The following is a 23,516-nucleotide window of genomic DNA, read 5'->3' on the forward strand; positions in this document are numbered from 1 at the left end:
AACACAAACACACGTCGTTCCATCGTGCGGCTCGTAAACGATCCCACATGCTGCTCCCGCAGTTTCTCTGTTTCACGTGTGACGGAGGACAAACTTACCGTCAGTTCATTGATACACAGAGCCGAGACGGGCGCTCGGTGCCCCCTGAGCTGTGTGACGAAGGAGAGCTTGTTGAGGTCCCAGATGATGCAAGTTCGATCCCGTGAGCCACTGACGACAATGTGGTATGCCGAAGACGCCGTCAGACACGTCACGGCGTCCGTGTGGCCAAGCAGCGCCTAAGATATCACGTGACATGGGAGACACAATGGCATCAACAAACTTAAACACCTTAGCATGCAGGATTTCATTAGTGTGCAGGGAGATTAAAGTCTGCAGATTAACATTTGTGCTGAATGAACTAAGCAGAAACACTGACCCATCAAACTAATTTCATGGGTCAAACTAATTAAACCCTGCAAGGATTAAGCTGTCATTGATGAACCTTGGCAATCACAGGAGAAACAGTCCTCTATCCTTCCTCTGAAGCACACAGTGTTCAGCTTTGACCCAGCCTTTTGATTGGTTGGACCTCACACAGGTGAGAGTGCTGCCAGGTTTCTATAAAATGTCTTCTGCTTTCAGATAATTTAAAGTTTGATGACTGAAGCGCAGCTGCTGCACGAACCTGCACTGCGTCTCTTTGTGTGCATTTACCTGTTTGAGCGTAAGTGACTTTGCCCTCTCCTTTGAGGTTCCCGTCTCCCACACACAGATGGCGGTGCTGGTGCCACCGGTGATAACCAGCTTTGGGTTTGGACATATGGCACAGAAGATCTGGCCCCACTCCGACAGACACTCGTACACCACCAGCGCCTGAAACAAGACGGAACATTCAAATCCGTTTGTGGAAAACTGAAAAGATCTACAACAGTAACAGCTTCTGTTCTCGGGACTGTTATCTTCAAGCTTTCCATTCATTGGTTATTCATTCTGATGCATTTAAACAAGAGGCATCAATTGAGTCAGGTGCAGCTGAGTGTTTGTAATGATGTAGGTGGCTATAGGAGAGGAAGGACACCTCCCAATTATCTATCACGACACCGTCTGGGGTCTAGACAAATACTCCTGCAGACACGTAGCAACGAGGGAATAAACTGGAAAAACTGGCAGGAGAAAACCAGCTGCAAACCCCAGACTGACCTTAGAGGGGATCAGACATGAAACGGTGCTTCTGAGCATGAGAAAGTGTTACCAAATTAAAATCTAAATCTCTTTCAGCTTGAAGAACGTCTCCTTTTTAGCCGCCAGCAGGAAAACAGAATCTATACAGTAAAAATCAGATGTAGCTTTAGTGATTTAAAAGCTTCTTTAATGGCTGCAGATCTCATGTAACATGCATTTCTAGTGAAAGACCAGCAGGGGGAAACGGTGCCTTTATTTTTTTCCACATTTACTAGGAATCCTCAAGGTGAGTAGCAAACATGTACAGTGGCTCATTTTTAAATTAGGTGAAATAAATCCACAATTATTGAGAAAGGAAGTCAGCAAACACAACATCAGTAAAAGGATGGGGGTCACTCACACATAGAGGCTATATCCTGGAGATAAAAAGGTGTTTGAGGAGTTTAAAGTTTAAATCTATGAGGAACTGGCTGTCAGGAGAACTTCTCACTACTGACCTTGTCGGAGTCATAGTTAGCCAGGCGACAGCTGAGATCGGCGTAACCCCAGGCAAAGGTCTTGCTCCAGGTGGGGGGAAACAGAACTTTGTTTTGCTCTACAGCGAGGATGCCCTTGTCGGTGGACACAATCTGTCCCACAGGGTCTTTCAGCTCTGGAAAACAGATCACGCACACACACACACACACACACACACACACACACACACAAAGAAGTGTGAATTTAAAGAGGCTACACACCTCGTATTCACAAACAGACCCCATGAAGCTTTGTTTACACAGCGATCAGTACATGCATCCTGTTTACTGAGCAACACTGTGAGCAATTATTTGACCACATGATGTGTGTGCGTACCTTTAACTGGTGCAAGAGAAGGTCTGAGATTGTCCAGGTGATGAAAGAAGATCTTGTCGCTGTTGGAGCTCGGAGGAACGCCGGCAACGTCACCGTTGGCTTTACTGCGTACTCGTTTCGGAGGGTGGGGCTTCTTGAACAGCTGAAACACAAACATCAACGACCAATGATTCGACAGCGAGATTTCAACATCTACTCAAACCCAGTTAAAGGCAAGAAACCAACCGTAGTATACAGCACGTTAAATGAGTCTGTAATGCATAAATGTCTGTAATGTAACAGGAAACACATCAGGTTAAATAAGAGGGTCCACCCTCCTTAGAAAAGGGTGGACCCTCTTAAAAAAAGGTGTATAAATGATTGAGTGTAGATTGATGGAAAAAAATGACTTTAAAAATGTATTTAGACTAAAATGAACACGTCAGTGTTCCTGTCTGACCTGTTTGGGGATTTGTCCGAAGTTGTTGATGAAGCCGATGGTGGCCGTCTCTTTGAGCGGGTCGTTGATGTTGTAGATGTCCACCTGACCCTCGTAGAAGAGGTGGTGGAAGACGTTGACCGCTTCCACAGCCGGAGGGCCCTGCTGCTTGTAGCCGAAAATCAGGTCGATCCATTCGTGGAGGTGGGCCGATACGTAGTCGCACTCCAACGCCTGCAGCCGGGACAGAGGACGTGTCGACCGTGAGGGCGGATTCAAAATCACTCAGAGTAAAACCAGCCAAGAAGAGCTGATCTCCTACCTCTCTGTGGACTCTGATGAACTCCCGGGGGTCGCCCTTAGCCCAGGGTGGGAGAATGACGTCACCCAGTTTGGTCCCATTCTGCTTGGCACCTGGTGCATGAAAAGCAAAAGGAGGAAAGAGCATTAATAACAAAGCAGTGAATGATCCAGTCAGTTTTTAAACTGTGCTTCGATCAGCTGGGATTCTGATACTGACCCAGGTCGAAGTTATTGGAGTTTAGCAGGAACTCAGGCAGATAGAAGAACTCCGGGATGAGCTCCTTGACGTCGGCCATGTTGTGTTTGGAAGCAGAGAGCCAGGCTTCACGCACGCTGTGGAACATCCTGTCAGCCAGGTCGAAGTGTCCTCCCTGTTATTCACACAAAGACACATTTTTAGCCCTCAAAAAGAATTATTTCTATGAGTTAAAAGTAGAGAAGGCACAACTCCCAGGAAATGCAAAGCGAGCCCAGCAAACAAAAATAATAATAATACCAGTACTGTGTTATTAATGTGGTTTCATTGTCCTCTGGAGTTTTCTGACTTACTCTTTTATGGGGCATAACAAGTTAAAAAAGAAGAGGGGAACTAATACAGTTAGCTTTTTCTATATAAAGTCAAATAGTTGGAAATAAAGTTGAGTTAAACAAATAAAATAGAACTTGATTCTACAAAATATGTAAAACAAACAAACAAAAAAAAAAAGGCAATAAATCAAATGTAACTATATATAACTTATTAAAAAACCTCCTGGAATAGAGGGTTGGAGTTCTAGTCCATGTTTTAATTTTCAAGCTGAACTGTCAGTAGAGTCGAAACTCATCAAACCTGAAGTCTGAGGAAAATCTGTGTGAAGGGCTCCATCCGGACCAGGTAGGAGGCCACAATCATGGCTGACGAGTAGTGAGTGCCGTAGTGGTACGCCGGGGTTTCACCTGGTAAGGCAACAAGAGCTTAATGATATAGACCAGTACCAGTTATTGGGGAAAAAAAGCAGGCTCTATGTATTTTTTTAATTTCATATTTAGTACAGAAATAAATCTAAATAAATGTTATAAATGACTTCAACATAAAATATCCTGGTGCAGGAAGCATCACACATTCAGGAGCTGGCAGGTTACAGACCAGCTAGTGTCTAATCCCACTGGATCTGAGACAGTCGTCACCCACCCGTCTGCTGGGTGGGTGACAACAGCTGGGGGAAAACAGCTCAGGTTCAGTTCGCTCTGCATGTTTGTTCTGGGCCTCTCCTGTAGGCAGGAGGACCCACATAGCGAGTTTGTGGTACCAAAAGTCTGTAGATGATATTAACACACATATCTGCTCACGGAGAAATGTTAACTGATGGTCTCCTTTCCTTACCGTTGGGGTCTTCCCAGTCCTTGTACCGCTTCTTGTACTGCGTTAGCCGGGTGTCAGTCTGGGCGCCCATCGGCTTGGCGAGGTTACGAAATGTCTTTGGGTTGGTGAGGTCCAGCTCCTGGTGACCAAAAGCAACCCAAACATCCATGAAATCACCACACTGCCCCCGGTGGCATTCATATCAAAACTGGGGTATTTTCTGTTGTGGACACTGAAACATTAAAACAGCAGCAGATAAAATCTTGAGGCACCTCCGAGTCGTAATCGGCCAGGATCCAGGGGAACACCGGATACTGCATCAGGTCGTTGTAGGAGCGTCCGGCCAGGGTGTTCAGATGCATCAGGTACTGGAAGTTACTGATCTCTCCTCGCTACAGAACACAAATGCACACAAACACACGTTGTTGAGCCATGTGCTTTACTTCAAATCTGAAGTCAGACTAACAAATTCAGGTTCTTACCTCCCATCTCTGAGTCACTGACTTCTCACCAACCAGTGTGCTGAGAAGTCCAGATCTGACACAAACCAGGACAGAGAGGATGATTAGTTTAAACAGCTCAGTGGTCTTTTAATAATTATACACTCGTGATTTTATGTTTGTAGAGTCATTATGTTGAGACATAAATACAGAGGTCAGAATCTATTATTTATAAAAATGATATGATGTGAAGGTGGATGTACCCTTGTTCCACGCTGGTGTTGGGTCTCTGGCCTGAAACAGACTCAGAGCTGTCAGCCAGCGAGGGCACCACCGCCAAGAACCTGGAAGAATCAAACATGACCTATGAATTTCTTTACAGCCACACAGACGCATGCAACCTGACAACAACGGTGATATACCGGCATTACAGGGAGAAGCTTTATAGCTTTATATGAGCAGCAACATCAATCTTGGCAAAATCCTTCTCCTCAACAGAGATCACGGCACCAGACTGAATCACAGCTGATCACGGCTCTCCAGTAAAACCAAATTATCACTGAAAATAACTCAACCCTGACAACAACTCCTAAGGAAACAGTAAGAAATGATCACTTGCAGCGTGTGAGTGTTGAAAAGAGCACAAAATGACAAATTTCATTAAACCCTGAGACTGAAATGTGAGAGAAGCATCTGCTGCTCAGGTACTGCATTTATATTTATATATGTATTCACTACCTTTGGTAAACCTTGTTGCGAACTCCTTTCTGGAAGGCTAGCAAGTAGTTTCTCCCATCCGCTGAAAAGACTTCCACCGCCATGGGCTGAAAGAAGACGATGGCATACATGAGATTCAGGGGAAAAAAACATAGCCCAAAACTTGTACAGATGATCTATCATCATCATTTCCAGCTCCATATTTTTATTTTTGGACTCCAGAGAGTAGTTCTGCACGATTCACTGTTCAAAACGATCCTAATTTATCTAACACCAGACACTGGTGCAGCCCATAAACTCACTTTAGCTCCTTCTACTTTCCCTTTAAGCCAGATTCCTTCTGTTTGCCTGCACTTATTAAACGACATCATACAGAGCCAAGAGTAGAAAAACACCTTGAAAAAGCCATGTTTAATAGAAGCATCCAGCCCTGTTATAGTATAAATGAAAGAAGAAAGGAAAAACAAAATAAGTTCCCTATAAACTACTCAATTTAATTATCTTGTCAGTTCCTATATTAAAAGAAAGCATGTAATGCTGCATGCAGTGTGTGTGCGTGTGTGTGAGAGACACATGCATGCTGACCTGCAGCAGGTAGCGCCTCTTGTGAACCTCCTTAATGTCTTCGTAGGCAAAGATGCTGCAGGTTCTCTTTAACTGGCTCTGTCCTTGTCTCGCTCCTCTGGGGATGATGGCCTCGTGCATACTGGAGAAAAAACACACAACAACCCACTCGAGAGAAGATCCACTCGAAATTTTAATCCCCTGCTTGCGGTGGGTAAGTTCCCGTGACATGGCTGAGAATGAATAAACACATACATCCATATTTGATAAGATTAGCTGGATAGTGCATCTTTAAATCACTCCAAAAACTTCAAAGTTGAGTTGAAAAAAGCATTCAGTTAACGAAAGAGTGTGTCCTGAATAAATTATCAGCTAATTGGCGTATGATTTAAGCTACAGGACAGTGGGGAAGCTTAGGAGGGGGTAAAAACACCAAAACAACCCGAGGGACACACCACAAAGTCTGGGAGACATCTGCTCCTTTTTCCCCTTTTTTTGGTTATTTTCCAGCAGCATCTCAAAGGAACAGGCTGAGCAAGTTCCACGAAAAATAATAAATATGTGAAAAGCTTTGCGGACTTTCACAGCGCATGCTCCATCGGCAGCATTACATCATCCCAGTAGCAGAAACTTCCACTGCAGCGTCCACAGGAATGATGTCATCCTTTATTCAGAGAAACAAAGTGCCGATGCCGCGTCCGCTGTCAAGTGAGGGACGGATACAGAGGCGTGAACCTACTTGGGTGGCAGCGTGTCGATGTCCCTGATCTCCCTGGACACGGTCATGGTGTAGCCATCGATGACGTAGAAGTGCTCCTTCCCAAACAGCAGCAGACCCTCGCTGGTGTCGAGACCCTGCACTCTGGCACAGCGGTACATGTGCTGAATCTGGAACGCACAACAGCTAATTAGCTAAAGTTCAGAGGTCAATTACACAAAGGGAAGCCCCCTAGCTGAATTTCCTCCGAACACAGAACAAGTAAATGAGTGTACTTTCTCCACTGGAGAAGCAGCTTTGTGTAAAACCTCTGATCCTCAAATGCTCCACCTGAGCAGAAACAGTGGGAGCTGATTTAAAGGCACGTAAGCCCAGAAAGCTAATAATTAATCTTTCTTGTAAAAACTGACAAAAGATCTTGAAAGCAAGACTCGGTCAAGTGTAAAGGTGATTCAGGTACTTCATGATCAGACCAACCTCTTCTTAAAAAGCTTTGATTCACTAATTTTTCCCTTTGAAATGTCATAAATATCTGGTTACATCATAAAGATTTTTCTTTTGCTTGTTTAAAGCAGGTCTTATTATTTGACAGGATAGAGAGAAATGCCTTAAACTCGCTTTTTGATTGGGAGACCAGTTTGTATTGGAGTCTCTGAACAGGCTCCCCTACTCTGTGACCTCAGCAAACACTTTTCCTGATTGGATAACAAATAGTCAATAACAAGTCTCAAAATGCCAAGATGATTGATGTCTCAGCGGCTAAGCCCATCTTTTATACACAGTCTTTGTCCAGCACTCCAAGACACGGACTCTGACCTCCTCGACTTAGTCAATCTGTTTACCATCTCTGTCTCTGGAATTTTAAAATGCAGGTCAGAGAATTACTGATATGCCCAGCTATAAATAAAGTTCAACACTAGGAAACAATATGTCTTGGTAGCACATGCTTTCACCCTTGCTCTCCTTGGCATCAATAAATGCTACATAAAACAATTCTGCACAAGTGTCACTCCTGTGGGAAAGATGCTTGGTCTCAGAATATTTCCATAACATCAAGCAGTGAGATTAAAACTTTAACAGATGCTTTCTGACTTTTGGGTTAATGGAAAAAAAAAAACAATAATTTGCTTTAAGATGAAAATGTCATGTACCTGAAAGTAAAGCTGATTCATCCAACTACTTACGTATGCTTATATATACTTAAATATACCTTAAAAACTACAAGTCCCAGGGATAATTTTGTAGTGTGCTCACAGACTGTAAATAAAAGATGGCAGTAGCCACCGTCACATCATCTTGGTGTTTTCAAAGTAGATAATGATGAGTGAGATCTGCCTGAGAAACGTGGTGGTGAGAGGGCAGTCATTCACCAGGTGGGCGTGCCCTAAATCCTAACCTGCTTTATCATCTACTTTACTCTAAAAGGAACCATAGTTCATGAAGTAAAGGGCAGTTGCTACTATAGACTCAATATTAAGGTGTTGCTGAGGTATTAGCAAACACGAGTCTATATAGCTATACACACTTGTTTTTGCAACCCCAGAGGCTGCCCCCTGCTGTCCATCAGGAAGAATGCAGGTTCAAGGCACTTTTCAGACTTGGAGGTTATATCATTTATATTTTATATATATATATGTGTGTGAGTGTGTGTGTGTGTGTGTGTGTGTGTGTGTGTGTTATTTAAAAGGCCTTTTTATCAGATGAGATTCTGGGACTGGACACCCAGTGCAATACTTCATCACATAAATAAAGTCAATAACAGAAGATGTGAAACTTGAAATTTAAAACTTTAGAAATCAAAGATGCAGTTTGCTTGTGTGTGACTGGTTGTCTTTCCAATTCCTTTGCTTTACAAAGTTCTCTGTCACACGCTGCCAACTACCCAAAGCCAGAACGATAAAACCTGACTGCTGCGGCAAGATTAGACGTTACTGCACAAACTGGAGAAATAGGAAAAAGATGTCCAGTCCAAACTCACTAAAGCCAGCGTGTCACAATTCTGCAACAACTATGTGCAATCATTTGACGTATCGTCAAAAAGTTCCCAGTCAATACTGAACAGTATATTTGGCTGAAATGCGCCACCTGTTAATTATCCACTCATATCTAAGTGCTTCCCTCAGACTGACCTTCTCTCCCTCCTCCAGGAGTCTCAGCAGGGACGTGTTGTCAGTCTTCTGCTCCTCTTCAGGGCCTCCTGACTCTAATAGCTGCTCCTGAAGCTGGTCCTGACTGTCCTCATCTGCACCGTCCGCTGTGGACCGAGACCTCTTCAGTGGAGCCTTCACCAGGCCTGAGGAGCACAGTGCAAACACAGTGTTACATACAGGCAACACCTCCTAACTTTAGACAGAAACTAATCATCCCACAGAGAAGGACAGAACTCCTGAATCCATTCAGAAGATGAAACACTAGAAAGGAAGGCCAAATGAGGATTTCTCTGAATCTTACTCTGTCTGACAGCATCAGTGTCACAGTGCTGTCTCTTTACCTTTGACTTTAGCAATGGTGTCCTCTCCATGCTCCAGCTCGTGGTGCGTGGTCTCTCCCTCGGTGCTGTGCTCTACAGAGTGCTGGTACATGCCGGGGTTTCCAGACAGCAAACGCATGAAATACTCCTTACTGTCGTAGCTGATGGCGCGGCGGTAACGCAGAGGTTTCTGGGGAGGAGAGAAGGAGGTGAGACCGTGTAGCACTGCATGTTCTGGACTGACTGACTCCACTTTGATTAGACTTTTAAAAGATTTTTTGGCTTTGTCAGTGTCAAAACACAAAACACATGCTTCAGTTAGTTATTCTTCATCTTTATATTCTGTGTATCAAAATAAAAGGTAGATATATTGACGATGCCTTGCACAGCTCCTGCATGACGCTGCAAGAATTTCAGTGAGAGGAGCATCACACAGTGCAGAAACTTGCTGCAATAGCGCAGTAAAGTGGCGACGTGGTTCAGCCTGTGCTGTATTTCAGATTTCAGATTTCACATCCACAGGCAGCCTGCTTAACAAAGCATAGGTGCTTCATTCTTCCACTCCCAGAGTTAAAGCCAAATGCACTGGTACCATGTTATTCATGTTGTCATACCCTGTCCACAGACACACAGGTGGGCATTTAAATATCTGCCCGAGTCACCTTTGTGGTAGTTCCTGGTACTGTGAATCCCCTGGACCACATTTTGGCATGACCACATACACACACACAGACTTGCGTGGTTCAAATCAACATGTTTGTTACGCTCATGCAGTCACAGCAAGCATCAGTGGGGGCCAAACAGGTTTTTCCAGAAGGTACCTGAATATAGTCAAAGACCCCAACCAGAGGTGAGGAATCAAGGGGCACCAGAGGGGGACAGGAGTGCTGAAGAGGGTAAAGAGACACAGGATATGGCTATTTAATATCTCACACGGGAATTTTTTCAATTAAGCAACCAAACAGCTCAAAGCCACATGATCCTACATATCCTCTTATTTTCATGCTAAAGTCTGGAGAGGTTAATTAAATGTAAAGAAGAACATTTTTAGCTTTTCATTTGGAGAAATATTTACAAGGTTTGAGTCCAAATTTGAGCCAAATTTCAACACCAGAACTTTTGCATAGGAAATGTATGTTTCCTTTTCTCAAAGCATTGATATGGCAGATTTATTGTTTTTTTGCTGTTTCTCTTCTAATCATATGATTTTTATGTCACATCAATATGTAAAAAAAATTTGAAAATAGTGGAAGAAATAATTGAAAAGTGTGCGTTTGGTCTAGTTTTATCATCTATTCAAAGTTATTGGCTTCTTCTATTTTAACCATACGTACAACTACAGAGGGGCTAATTCAGCACCATTCATGAGAGATACACGACCAGTCACATGTTTGGACACAGCTTCACATTTAATGGTTTGACCTTGAACTTCTTAAAGTAATGATGAACTGTCGTTTCTCTTTACTTAGCTGATTGGTTCTTGCCATAATATAAATTCTAACATTTGTCAAATAGGGACTTCTAGACTTCTGCACAACACAACTGATGATCCAAACCCCATTAAGAAGGCAAGAAACTCCACAAATGAACCCTGACAGGCACAGCTGTGACATGAAACCATTTCAGGCGACTACATCATGAAGCTCATTGAGAGAAGGCCGAGGGTTTGTAGCACTGTCAGCAAAGCAAAGGGTGGCTACTTTGGGGAATCTAAAATATAAAACACATTTAAAGTTATTTATCAGTTTTTTTCTATGCTACATATTCCATATGTCTTCTTCATGTATTTGATGTCTTCAGTTTGTATCTACAGTGAAGAAAGTAGTAAAACTAAAGAGAAACCATTAAATGAGAAGGTGTGTCCAAACGTTTCACTAGTAGTGAATATAAAAGACTGAAATTTTGACTTAATTTTCTATTTTTTTCCCCACTGATAATTTTTTATTGTAGGTTACTAAAGAGGACAGGAAAGGACAAGAATGCTGGAATTTTACTGCAGAAAATAAAAAAAAGTGTTTTTCTAGTTAAAGTTGAGCTTTTTCCTCCCTGGTGTTCTTTCTCTTCTTTGTCCTCTCACACTGTGACGACTGATCTGTTGGAGGTCTTTTCCTGTTAAAAGGGAGTTCTTCTTTCCCACTGCCACCACACGCTGCTCACAGGTGATGGTCTAACTGTTAGGCGACTGTTGTTGTGAACTGGAATTAAACCACGGGGTCATTAAATTAGCTGTATGTGTTTTTGGTTGTTCCTAACAAGAACATTTAAGTGGAATCAAATGGAAAAATCTTCAGTGGGGGGGCGTGTCCTCCAATAATGGCCAAACAAGGCAGGCAAGCCAAAACTAATGAGCTCCAACACTTAAAGTGAAAATGGCAAGCAATGGTATTCAAGTCCATGGCACAAGAACGGGGCTTTATCAAGCTGCAACTGCTCCTCGAGCATGATTAAATTATACATTAGCAACCAAGCCGCCGGGAATTTGGACTTAATTAAATTCTTTCCAGAAGGCATCTAAAGAGACTCTTCATAAAGGGTTCATGAACTCTTAATCTGAACTCCTAAAGGGCATCTTCAGGAACCGGGAGGTTTGTTTTTTATGCATGTAGTCTCCATTTGAGCACTGCTGGATGATTTCATCTTTCGAGGGACAGGGACACACCAAGTCAGTCAACTAAAAGCTTGAATGTTGAAACAGAAAAAAGTAAAAAAAACCAAAACAAAACTGGGAACGCCTGAAGCGTTCTCTGAATCTTCATGACCAAATAAATTATTGTGGAGTGGAGAGATGCCCCCGCGAGCAAACGGAGAGGAGGGATTATTTGTAGAGCAAACAAAGCTAAATGTGTCTCAGTGATAGGAAAAGTGAGGCACCGGCTGTTGGTGTCACTGCCTCACAGGGCAGCGATGAGCTCATCCTAGAGCTCTATTTAAGGAGTGTTTGCTGCTCTGCAGGGGATTGGCTGAAGTTGCAGACACCAAGAAGGACATTTTTCAATTCAATTCAAAAAGAAACAAACTGGATTTCTTTGCCATGTTTTATTGAAAATGCTTAAAATACTTTCTTTGCCATGTGTTCAAACAAATGCTTGTGCTAGTCCAACTGTGAGATTCAGTTTCAGCCTCTTCTCTGTCTCACTTTGGCTACATTTCATGCTGTCACAATGTAGCTCACTGTGACTTTGGTGTCCTTTGTTATGCTTTTGGCTGCTTAGTTGACACACTTGTTGTTGAATTTGTGGACATGGACTTGCACTACTGTCAGTGAACGTCTGGAAGTTTGGGCGTTTTCACACCTATAGTTTATTCTGATCTGAATCATTTGATGAGTTTGTAAACTTTTGGCTTTTCCCTGTTATTTGTTTCCACACGAACCAAAACGCTTCACTACAAACCAAGAAACCAAGTGAGAATGTTCAGTCTGTCTCATTTGCCAGATGTGTTTGGGGCGGGAGCAACAAAAGTAAACAGGAAAAGGTGCTGTGTTTTGGATTATTGGAGAACTTGCATTCATTTCACGTCTACTTGCTAACCTGTACAGACCTTTGCTTTGTATAGGATGATGTGCAAACGTGACTACAGGAAGCTTTTTAGCTCAAACTTGCAAAGTACAACTGGTAGTTGGTTCAGATGGAAGTCGGATTACGTTCACAGCACAAACCACTCCACACATGGTATTGGTTTCCATGGCAGAGGCACTCCTGTCGGTGTAGTGTGTAGGTGCCCAAGATCTTTTTGTGTACGTAAATGTAACCTTTGGATTTAAAAAGGGAAGAAAATGCTGACGTGCTTTAAACCAAGTATTTAAGTCTATTTAAAAAATGACTTTACTGCACATTTGATTTATGACCCCAACACTTTCAGGTCCTGTTGATAGCGACAGTCTAAACACTGAACCTCAGGCTTAAAAATGGTAACACAAACCATGGGCGACATTACGCTGGCTGCATGCCTCTCTTTACAGTATTGTCATATTTAATTTGCATCTCTGTCTCGTAATTAAACTGGAGAAACTGGGGAGTGTAAAAAAGGTGCAGTTTACATTTTAATTTGCCTTGCTAATGTCATTCCTCAAATGAATATTTACCACGAGTCCTTTCATATCTGCTAAAGTCCTGGAGGGGTGTGTGGGAACGTGAATGCCGATTTAAAGCAGAGTACCTGTGCTGAGTTGGTGTTGGTCTCCGTCTCTGGGACGTACGGGTAGTGGATGTAAAACATGTCATTGCGGACCATCTTCTTCCTCATTCGGCAGGGCCCCTCCGTCATTTCCAGCATAAACTTGTCCAAGTGGGAGCCGATTGGCGGGCCCCAGAGGCCTCGTTCACGCAGCAGCTCGTATTCGATGGATGCCCACTCCTCCGTCACGTACTTGAGGGCGTTCTGCTGCCGCTGCGAGACGGAGAGGATGGATGAAGCAAGAGTGCGGTGAGTCACTTGAAAAAGTACTGCTATGAATTATAAATGTCATGACTGCAACACTGGGCTGTGAAATGTTGCCGTACAGAGTTTCTGTGTGGTCCTGCAGTCACATCAGACTGCACTGTTATAGCACACTGGTTTGTGCTGACGCTGTGGTCATCACAGAAATAACTTACGGAAACTTTACAAAAATAAACTTTGTGCAAAGTTGTTCTTAACTTTTGCAGAGGACCAACAGAAAGTTTCCCACCTGGTAACCACATGTATGGATGCAGGATCTGTGTGATCACAGCTTAAACCACCCAGGATGAGTACAAACACTAGCAAACACTACCATGATTGCAAGGCTGTTATAGCTAAATTCAGTGTGTTTGTGCATTTACAGAAACCAATAAAATAACTTAAAGCCTTCAGTTTTAGTTTTTCATCAGATTTGCCTTCACAACAAGCACATCTGCTGAATGTTTACTGAGAATAGGAGGGCAGCTTGGCTGTGAGTCAACTGCTTCACAACTTTTTACAGCTGTTCTGAACTTTGTAAGTTGCTTGTTGTGCAATAACTGAAAAGACTGACACAAATTGTGAAAAGAATAAAAAGTAAAAACAAAAGAAGAAAATCATCTCTGAAAACTAGCTGAAGAGAAATCCAAAACAAAAATTACATCTGAACTTGTTTCCATATGAAACACTGTCATTTATTTATTCAGTAGCCTCGGAGTTACTGCACCTTACATTTTGTATGCAACCTTAATGATCATAACTAATCTTGACCCACTGGGAGTTGAGATGCACTACCTCCTGATATTCCTTGTACTGCATGGCCACCAAGTCCCGGACAACAGCGATGTGTGTGAACATCCACTGAAAAGTCTCCTGTGGACCAGAAAAACAAGCCTGTATTTAAAGCGCTCAGACTCAGAGAGTACACGTAAGTAAGAAATGCTCGTGTGTATTTGTGCTTGTTGCTTTCCGTGTACCTGTGCAGACAGGCTGTTCTTATTCAGGCTGTTCTCCTTCTTGTTGCGCCGGACGCCGGTCAGCTTGGAGAGGCCGAAGCCGCTGCTGACTCTGGACAGTTTGGACTGAGTCGCTGGTGCCACTGCTTCCCCACGACTGATGTACTTTTTCTCATGAACTGATTGGCAGAAAAGAGAAAAGTACATTCAGTTTTTTTAACCTTGTGGTTATCTTAACAGTCTGCTGTTTACAGTAAAAGAAAACATGTAAGGCGATGACAGAGGGTGTTAATGTGATTTTATTACTTGAGTTAATCTGTAAAATTCGTGCTTAGTCTCTGTGTTCCTAAGGAAAAATGCACATTCCCTGATAGGAATGATGCAACAAAAATCTCCTTCCTCTGTTTGTTTACTGAAGCTGCCCACAGTTTTTTTTAAAGACGTTGACTTGGTTTCACTTGGCATCTACTCTCTGAGCTGTGGTGAAACTTGGAAAACAAAAAAAATCAGACTCAAACTGGTAACGGAGAACGTTCGCCTTCAAAGTAAAAGTTGCACCACACTGCCAACTTATTTAACAGTCTGAGCTGCACTTTTCACAGCTTCACTGCCACACTACAGCGAACAGCCTGCAAGTGTTTGCAGACCAGTCCACGTCTTCCATGCAAAATACAGACAACTGTGGCAATCGCTAGCAAACAAAGTAATTGCACGAGGTTTCTGGTGCAGCACTCTGGACTTCTTAGCTACTTCTTTCTCCCACTGACTGCCGGCTACCTCCAACAACCACTCACCAGCTGGTTCCTGAGTACACATTTTCCTCTCTCTCTCAGTCTGTGGGACTGAGGCCTGACCTGCACTAAAGCCAGTGAAAAGCAGAGGTTTCCCTTCTTCTACACAAAACAGATGTTCGACAATAATTGTAGAAAATCTGAAAAATCTGAACTACTTTGATCCGCTGTGGATTCACAGTTTTTGGGCATGTTTCACAACCACAGCTCTGTGATGCAGAAGTTCAGCTTTCCCAGCAAGAGCACAACTTACTCAGGATGTCTCCAAGATTTAACTAACACAGAAGGTAAAGGGGATTTTATTTGAGGGACAGAACAAGTATTTACAAATTTGAGTTTAATCATATCTTCTCTGAAAAATAATGCTCCTTCTACAACAGATATTTCAAAAAAAACATCTTAGGGCCTTTTCTACAAACTCAAAGAGAACTTCTAACAACATCTGGTTGCCTGCTAAAGAGCCTGGATCAGCAGACTGAGTCAAAACTTGGCTGGTGGATGACAGTCATTTACCAATCTGCTTACATAAGCAATAGCTTAGCCAAAAAGACAGCAGATCAGCAATAGCAGGCTCTGTCTGCAGGGCCGTGGGGTTAATTTATTTTGTCAAACAAAAAGAGGCTGACCTAGTTATCTCAAGGTTGCATGAGCAACACTCAGCTACTCAAAGCAGAGAAAACAAAAACAAAATCTGAGCTAAAGTAGGGAGCAGGAAGTCTTTGTTATGCCTCTGCATGTGTTTTTCAGTGTTCCTCACCCAGGTGGTTCTGCCAGCTCTTCAGGGCCGGCTCTTCCAAAGCAGGACGGGCTGTGGCGATGTCCACGTGGCCTCTGTCGTTGCAGGGCAGAGACACTTTGAAGATGTCCTCCAGCATCTGGCGCTTGCTGTGCATCAGCTCCGTCCACACACGGTTCACCGCCTTCAGCAGGAGCTGCCGCCCTGCAGAGGAACCACAATAATTAGTTTTCCCGTCTGTTTTTGTGCAGAGCAGTTGTAAAATTCCTTTGCAACACATAAAATATTAATTAAGCTCTCTCTCCATCTCTGTCTGTAATTCACCCACATTCACCTCCTCCACAAGCACTGAACAGAACATCTAAACACATGCCGCACCACAACATACAAAAATACAAGTGTTACACCTCATCGACTTTCTGGGTCATTTCACAGCTGATATATGAAGATGAGTGTTTCTAAGGCAAGAAACACGAAACTCATTTAAAATTATGAGTGAGGGGACTGATCGCTAGTAAAACAACTGCAGGAGACGTCGCTCTTTCAGACAGATCTCTAAACCACTCAGGTTATTTTTGCACTCCTCTCATTTTCTTGTATCCTCTTATTTCTATTAACTGTTCAAGATGCATTGTTTTTTGCTTGTTATTTAAATACTCCATATCCTGTTAATCATAGCTGGGCCTAAATGTTTTATAAAGTGTAAATAAACTGAATTTATTCAGTTATATAGAGGATGTGTCACACAAAAGAGTGACAACAGCATCTAGGCAGAGGTCATCAGGGTCAGAGTGGTTCGGCACGCACACTCTTAAACACACGAATCTGTGTCTCACCCTCGCTGACGTCGTGACTGTGCGTGGTGTCAGACTCGTTCTCCGTGGGCATCATGACGTGCCAGGTCGTCATCCTGGCCTCCGCCTCCAAACCGAAGCCGTCCACACTACTGCACACACAAACACACACACAGGAGCTCAGTATCATGCTGCCCTGCAGAGAACTGAGAGGAGGGTTTGATTATTTGGCTTCTCCATGGCAAACAGGTCTGATCTCTGCAGTCAAACACAGCGTCGTGTTAGAGAAGGTTGTGTTCACAACATGGCTGGACATCCAGTCTAACCACACCTGCTGCGGTTTGAGGAAAAAAATGTTGTTTTCCCCAGAACCAGATACATTCCCTGCTATCACAATCCACCAGCATGTGAGCAAACCTGACAAAGTCCAAGTTTCAGAAAATAAACACAAGGAGGTGTGACCTGGCGGTAATTAGCTATACAAACATTCCTGCAGGGGAGAGACTCAGATAATCTCACCGAGTTTAACTATGAGAACGGCAACATAGTAAACAAAATAAACACACGATGGAAACTTTTCTTCTGTGCAGAAAAAAAAGACAATGATTTGTGTTTTTTCTGTTTTCTAACCCTTTACGTCATCATTGCAAACAGAAGTTGAGACATAACCGTAGAAAACGTGTTTGTTGATTATTTATTCCATGCATAATTCAGCTCTTCTGTTTTATCAGGACACGTGGACAATTCAGAGCTCGTCTGCACTATGAAATCTGTTGAACACCTTTAAGTGTGATTCTGAAAACATGTTAAACACTCCTGTTTTACAGTTTATTTAAAAACAAAAACCAGCTTTTAAATCAAAGCATCCAAATAAAGTACCATTTGTGTACAGTGGCCACAACCAGCACAGCTTTAAAAGCTACGGCAGTACAAGTAAAGCAATCAGCTCAACAAACTGGCAAAGTGACAAAAACAAAGCAACATTTCACTAAAGCCCTTCATTAACATGAAAGTCTAAATGCATCTCATCTATGTGTGTGTTTACAACCCAAAAATATTATTACTTTTGACCTTTTTCTTTACAGGATTTACCACTGAAGTATATTATTACTGGGCCTAATAAATATCAGAAGAATAATACAGGAAAGAGAAAGAGTTCAACGTATGAATAACCAATATCAGAGAGTTTACTAATAATCAAAGTAAAAAGCCAACAGCAGCCTTCATTTAAAGAACGTACCTCCCGCTGTGCAGGCAGATGAAGCAGTGAGCTAGGCAGGCCACAAAGTCCTGGTCGTGGTTACCTGGCCCGAGCACCAGGTTGCGGTTGACGGTCAGGACCCGCAGGGCATCCAGCAGGGCCACCTGCTGTGCTACCGTCTTGTGGGGTCGGCAGAGCTGGTAGAGCACCGTCCGGTTCAGACAGTGGTAGATGGTGTCGAGAGAAAGTCCCTGCGAACGCCTCTTAGACTGGAGAATTTGGAGCGGGAGGAAAACAAGCGAGAAGCAGTTATGGCTGTTTAATGCTATGAAGTACATATGAATAAAGCTGCTGAGGAAATATTTCTGCAGAAGGAGGTTTGTGTTTGTAACGGGGCTAAACTGAGTTAGGAATGCAGAGGATTGTGAACGTAGCTTTAGTACTGGAATGTTGCTTAAGGGCCTCAAAGGCCACCTTTATTTGAAAAGCCCTCTATTTGTAAACGTGTTTAGACTCAAAAAGCCAGTACCTTTTAAATCAATACTCTGCATGTTCATACTCAAGTGTGCTCTAACAGTACGCTTTGGAGCTTCCCGTTTTGTGTGAAAGCAAAACTGGGAGAAAACCAGTTTTAAGCCTGAAACAGAAAAAGTCTTGAAAATTGAAAAGGAATATTATTTACATAGAAAACCTCTTTTCTAGTCTTATTGACACTTTATTCCACGCTGCTCACATCCAGGAAATTACATCTGGGACTGTTGGAATAAACCAGAGCACCTGGTGTTCACTCACACACCTACAGGAAGTACCGGACCGTGTCACCCATCACACATCTTTTCCTTTTAATCGACCACTTTGTTAAGGAGTAACTCCAGCTGGAGTTTCTCCAAAGAAAATTGAGTAGAAAGTGGGTCTGTTTCAAAATGACTGACGAAATTAATAACAAATATATTCCAGTTCCAAACTGTGCGCTTCAGGATGAAATAGATGGCCATCGAATCCACCGAGGGATATTTCCAGGATTCAGGGACTGCATTATGGCTCGAAAAATGAATTACTGAAAATAATCTGCTTATCTTCTCAGCTGCACAGCAATGTGTACACAAACCACCGCGTAAAAAGGGAAGACAAAGTCCATGCACTACTCTTTTTACTACGTTGCTAAAAGCATTTCCATGTAAGCACAGGGTACCACTGTAACCCTTATTTACAATAACAAAACAAAGAAACTGAATCTAATAAGCAGCAAATATAAGAAACACACCTCAGCAGCCAAATCTCATTTTGTGCCCATCTCCTGCCAAAATGAGGCCTGCAGTCTGAAGGACCCCGTCTATCTGATTTGCTCCAGCATCACTTTGCACCGGTTGCATTAACTGCAAGACGACTCAGAAGGACTGTTTTCTTTCTTATTCCAGTTAAGGCGTCACAGACGCCGTCTCTCTGCCTCCGGCCTCTTCAGGAAAACGTCAGTCTGACAATGCAGGCTGCTCCCAACAATACAAGACTTACATTATGCTGTGTTTGTGAATCTAATGACTATTAAATGTGTGTACAAACCAGACAAAATACTAACGCCTCCAGCTACACAATGTGAGTACATAAAGGGAGGGCGTACGCTGCCTTAGACAGACCGAGACTTTTCGTTTGTATAACATCTGAATACAATGGATTTATTTGGGTGAATCTGTCCATTTTGGACCATCAGCTGACCAAAAATAGCCTGAGGTCATTTTGCTTGTACCTGTCCAATGAGCTGCACGATGAAGTCCACCACAAGCTTGGAGTCCTTGTTGAACATGCCCTGCCACAGCTTGTCCACCACCCGCTGCGTGAAGTAGAAGACGTTGTTGACCAAAATCTGATAACTGCCCCCGCTGCTGAGGGGCAAAGAGGCATCTTCACCTGGAGAGAGAGCAGCAGCCAGAGAGTCAGTCACACATCTGTTAGAGGGTCTAGATTATACTGCAGCTACGATTTCTGTATTCTTCATATTATTTAGCTGGAGATTTTTTATTTCTGACCATTTTCATTATAGTCTTTTATTGCTTACATTAAAAAAAAAAATCTGTGTTAGTTTTAGATTCTGATGTTTGACTGCAAGACTTAAGAAGTTCAAATCAGCACAAACACACAGTACATATGACACAGTAGCATACACATCCCAGTCTCAATAAACAGATACACTGAACCTTCCTTATACTGGGGATGATGGTGAATATGACCAAAATAAGAAAAATAAAAGAGTTTAAGAAGGTTCTCTGGTTTTGATTATTTCAGTTTATATTTTTTCACCCTTAGTTTTTATTAACTATGAGCTCACTGACACTGCCTGATTGGTCCCATATGAGAACAGAGGAAGTGCATGCCTGGTGAATACACAGGACATGAGCGGGCGTCACGCTGGTCTGTATTTCCAGGAGTAAGGTCGTCTCTGAAACAGACGACCTCACGCTGCAAGCGTTTGCCCCTCATTACAGTAGAAACTGTTCGAGTGTGAAAACAGCAGCATTTTTAAAATGCATTACATGACTGAACAAAACTAAGCATCTCACGCCTCTGTAAACAGATATTACCGTTGAGATTTAGCAGAACAGTGTGCTGACAGGAATATGGGCTTTATTGATTTTGTTTTGTGTTCTACTAAGGAAACAAAGAAAGGTAAGTGAGTGAGATGATTTTTGCTGTCTCACATTTTTTGAAGCACATAGATTTTCCTTTCTTCCTCAGATAGATGCAGGACGATACTCTAAACACAACAGAAACTGCTGAAGGTGGTTGCAGATCTCTGGGCTTCACATTGTGATTTGCTGACTCATGATGCCTCCATCACAGTTTTTTTCAAAGCCAAAAAGAGTTAAGCTGTCCTGCAGCATCCTTATGTACAAGAGCAGGATTTAAGCAATAAGAATGGACCTAATGAGCAGGGTGTCCGAACTAACTGTAGACTCCAGGGAAGTAGGTGAGAAAGTGCCATCAGTGATAGTGATGATACATTACACCCCTGCCTCTAGTTTGGAGGTGAGAGAAGGAACCAAAACTGAAGTCTGCTGACCTAAAAGGACATCAGCAGCCAGTAGATGCTCCATGACGCTGTCCAGGATGTTGGACTGAAACTCCTTCTGCTGAGTTCTGGTGGAGCGCTCCGGGGAAGCCTGAAAAAACAAACATAAAGGGAAAAGTAAGCAACAGCCATGTTAGAGTGTTTCGTATCCATGCATCTAGAATGTGGGTTCATGTCTGTGTCCTTACCTCCAGGAGCATATCAATGATGGGTGTCTGCTTGCTGGCTGGGGTCATGCAGAGGTTGTCCATGATCAGAACCCTCATGAAGTCAAAGACATATTTTTTGGCCGGGTGGTTGGTCAGGGACGTCTTGGAGCCCACGTTGCAGTATTCAGACTGGCTGCGGTTCATGCCAGAGTCCCCGGTGAAGGCCTTGAACTCTTCGGTGGGAGAACTCGTTTCATCGTCCAAATCACTGACCTACGAAGAATGTGACCTTCATCAAGATCATCTTTCATGAACAGATCATTGTTTCCTCCAAGTTCTTGCTGCTCTGACTTGTGGAAATCTTAGCCATACATCTTAATTCAAAGGCTAGCACACTGCAGCTGTCCCAAACACCTTTTATTGTGAGGAAAACAAACTGCAGAGCAGATAAAAGTGCCCATGGCTCAGAAGGGCAATAAATTACAGTTTTACTGAGCCTGAAGGGATATTTACAGGGTATCTGTTGCGTGTTGATGGGACTTGTGATTACAGCAAATTAAGCACTACATTTTTGTGCAGAGGAAGATGAAACGCTACTAGAAGTTATTGGTGTAATTTTAGGTCAAGATTAGATTTTCACTGCAAGTTCTTCCCTTGTGCAGAATTTAATTTCTATTTCGAGTCGCTTAAGTGAAAAAATAAAGGACAGACTTACCATCTCAGAGTACGGTCTGATGTTGAAGGGAAAAACAGCGGCTGCCAGGGCACAAAGGAACTCTGGGCTGTGCCACATTGGTGCAAGGTCGGACACGTTGTGGTAAAGGTATCTAAAGAACTGCATGAGTGTTACTGGGTACTCCCTGAGCCAGGAACCTTCCTCCTCTGACTGCCAAGGCTGGAAAGAGACAAAAGATGCAAAGCAATGAAACCTGGAGAAGAATTTCCATTAAAATCTCAGCAGTTTAACATTTCAAATCTCAAACTGATGCAAAGACTAAATAAAAAGTGTTTTCAGAGCAGTTATTGACACCAAGCCCACAGGCGGTCTAGTGAAGCTTCTCATGTAGGGAAGGATGAGCACGCCACAGGTGGCGAGTCATTTTTACGGGAGATTAGAAGAAAAACCTTCACAGAATCCAGACTGATCATAATCACATGTGAGTGCTTTGCAAGGTTGCTGTTAGGAACTGTTAAAACATGCACTTCTATGAAAAGGGCCTTAAATTGAATTAGCAAATAATGGCTTAAAAAGGTTCAACAATTATCCCAAAAGCTTTTTGTAGTCAAGTAGAAATCGCTGTGCAATCTTCCACTCTTTACTCTAAACTACACCCTATTCTACACAAAAAACAAGCTTTGTGAAATTGGCTGCAGATTAATGTTCGTGTTTAGGAAACTACATTGGTAAAACACTTATTTAGAGCATCTGCCACTGTAGAGGAAGCTGGAAATGACCATTATGACACAGAAAAAAAAACTAATAATAAAGAAACCAACGTGTCTGAAGGTTTTTAGAGGTTCTCACCAGGTTGAGCATGCTGCGCAGCATGGCCAGCAGCAGGAAAGCAGCCTCAGTGCAAACACTATGGATGGAGGCCACCACCGTCCCACTGGATGCCGGCACGCCAAAGATGAAGGTCCAGATAGAGTCCAGGTCAAACTGAGAGAACAAACACAGACACTGGGGTAACTTGGGTCACACAGATACATGTAAATCTAATTAAACTAGTCCACTTTTGTATTTATTCATTAGCTGGTTTGACAGGTCAAATTCAGGTTTAAAAGTTAACCCATTATGCTCTTCCTCATTCAGCGTGGTAATCCCTGTGTTTCTTCTGCTGTCTTAGATCTGTAAACCTTCTGTTTGAACAGGAGATCAGTGGGGCAACAGAGGGCCGGCTGATTCAAAGCACTGGTCCTCTCAATGTTTGCTGGGTCCCATTGCTAAGATCTAAAATGCCTAACTGCAGAGTGGATGACCTGAGGGAGTACTCCATGGCCAAGTATGAGATAAATAAGGATAATTCTGAACTGTGACTCATGCAAAGTTCCCTAAAGAGTCGGTCCATCCAGCCTGTGATGGTTATCCGAGTTCGGGTTAAAGGGGCAACCGTCTAAGCAGAGATGCTCAGACTTCCCTCTCCCTGCCCACCTCAAGCTGTTCTGGGGGGACAACGAGGCCTTCCAAAGGCAGCTCAGAGACATAATCTCAATCCAACCCTCCACCACCTTTTTCTGTCTGAGAAACACGGCCTCAGACTTTGAAGTGCTTCTTCAATGAATTCAATTAAGTCCTGAGCAGCGACTCCAAGAATCCTAAATTCACTGACACTGTACTCTGACCTGAAGGTGCGGGGACTCTAAAAAGTCCAAGAATAAAAATCAGCATAGGGTCACTTTAAGCCCTGAGGCTAACAA

At 43.0% G+C, this 23,516-nt stretch overlaps 1 protein-coding gene across 7 annotated transcripts in view; it reads right to left on the reverse strand.

The window, feature by feature from the left end:
- wdfy3 (WD repeat and FYVE domain containing 3) overlaps positions 1 to 23,516 on the reverse strand; it is a 112,021-nt gene that overhangs the window by 6,954 nt on the left and 81,551 nt on the right. For 5 of the 7 annotated variants that reach the window (XM_025911978.1, XM_025911979.1, XM_025911976.1 and 2 more), the window contains 29 exons: positions 22,624 to 22,758; positions 21,814 to 21,993; positions 21,138 to 21,371; positions 20,941 to 21,040; positions 19,630 to 19,790; positions 17,925 to 18,154; positions 16,727 to 16,836; positions 15,912 to 16,094; positions 14,385 to 14,542; positions 14,203 to 14,280; positions 13,147 to 13,377; positions 9,810 to 9,875; positions 9,010 to 9,178; positions 8,648 to 8,811; positions 6,540 to 6,688; positions 5,822 to 5,942; positions 5,258 to 5,343; positions 4,783 to 4,863; positions 4,562 to 4,616; positions 4,352 to 4,471; positions 4,101 to 4,218; positions 3,567 to 3,673; positions 2,955 to 3,108; positions 2,757 to 2,848; positions 2,456 to 2,668; positions 2,017 to 2,158; positions 1,662 to 1,816; positions 697 to 855; positions 99 to 278 (listed from right to left, as the gene is read on the reverse strand). In XM_025911978.1, coding sequence (XP_025767763.1) covers positions 99 to 278; positions 697 to 855; positions 1,662 to 1,816; positions 2,017 to 2,158; positions 2,456 to 2,668; positions 2,757 to 2,848; positions 2,955 to 3,108; positions 3,567 to 3,673; positions 4,101 to 4,218; positions 4,352 to 4,471; positions 4,562 to 4,616; positions 4,783 to 4,863; positions 5,258 to 5,343; positions 5,822 to 5,942; positions 6,540 to 6,688; positions 8,648 to 8,811; positions 9,010 to 9,178; positions 9,810 to 9,875; positions 13,147 to 13,377; positions 14,203 to 14,280; positions 14,385 to 14,542; positions 15,912 to 16,094; positions 16,727 to 16,836; positions 17,925 to 18,154; positions 19,630 to 19,790; positions 20,941 to 21,040; positions 21,138 to 21,371; positions 21,814 to 21,993; positions 22,624 to 22,758 — 4,131 coding nt within the window. The remainder of the gene's footprint in view (positions 1 to 98; positions 279 to 696; positions 856 to 1,661; positions 1,817 to 2,016; positions 2,159 to 2,455; positions 2,669 to 2,756; positions 2,849 to 2,954; positions 3,109 to 3,566; positions 3,674 to 4,100; positions 4,219 to 4,351; positions 4,472 to 4,561; positions 4,617 to 4,782; positions 4,864 to 5,257; positions 5,344 to 5,821; positions 5,943 to 6,539; positions 6,689 to 8,647; positions 8,812 to 9,009; positions 9,179 to 9,809; positions 9,876 to 13,146; positions 13,378 to 14,202; positions 14,281 to 14,384; positions 14,543 to 15,911; positions 16,095 to 16,726; positions 16,837 to 17,924; positions 18,155 to 19,629; positions 19,791 to 20,940; positions 21,041 to 21,137; positions 21,372 to 21,813; positions 21,994 to 22,623; positions 22,759 to 23,516) is intronic. The other 2 variants (XM_019365766.2, XM_019365765.2) reach the window with 1 other exon arrangement.

This window comes from Oreochromis niloticus, linkage group LG12 (genome assembly GCF_001858045.2).
Source record: "Oreochromis niloticus isolate F11D_XX linkage group LG12, O_niloticus_UMD_NMBU, whole genome shotgun sequence".
Lineage (NCBI taxonomy): Eukaryota > Metazoa > Chordata > Actinopteri > Cichliformes > Cichlidae > Oreochromis > Oreochromis niloticus.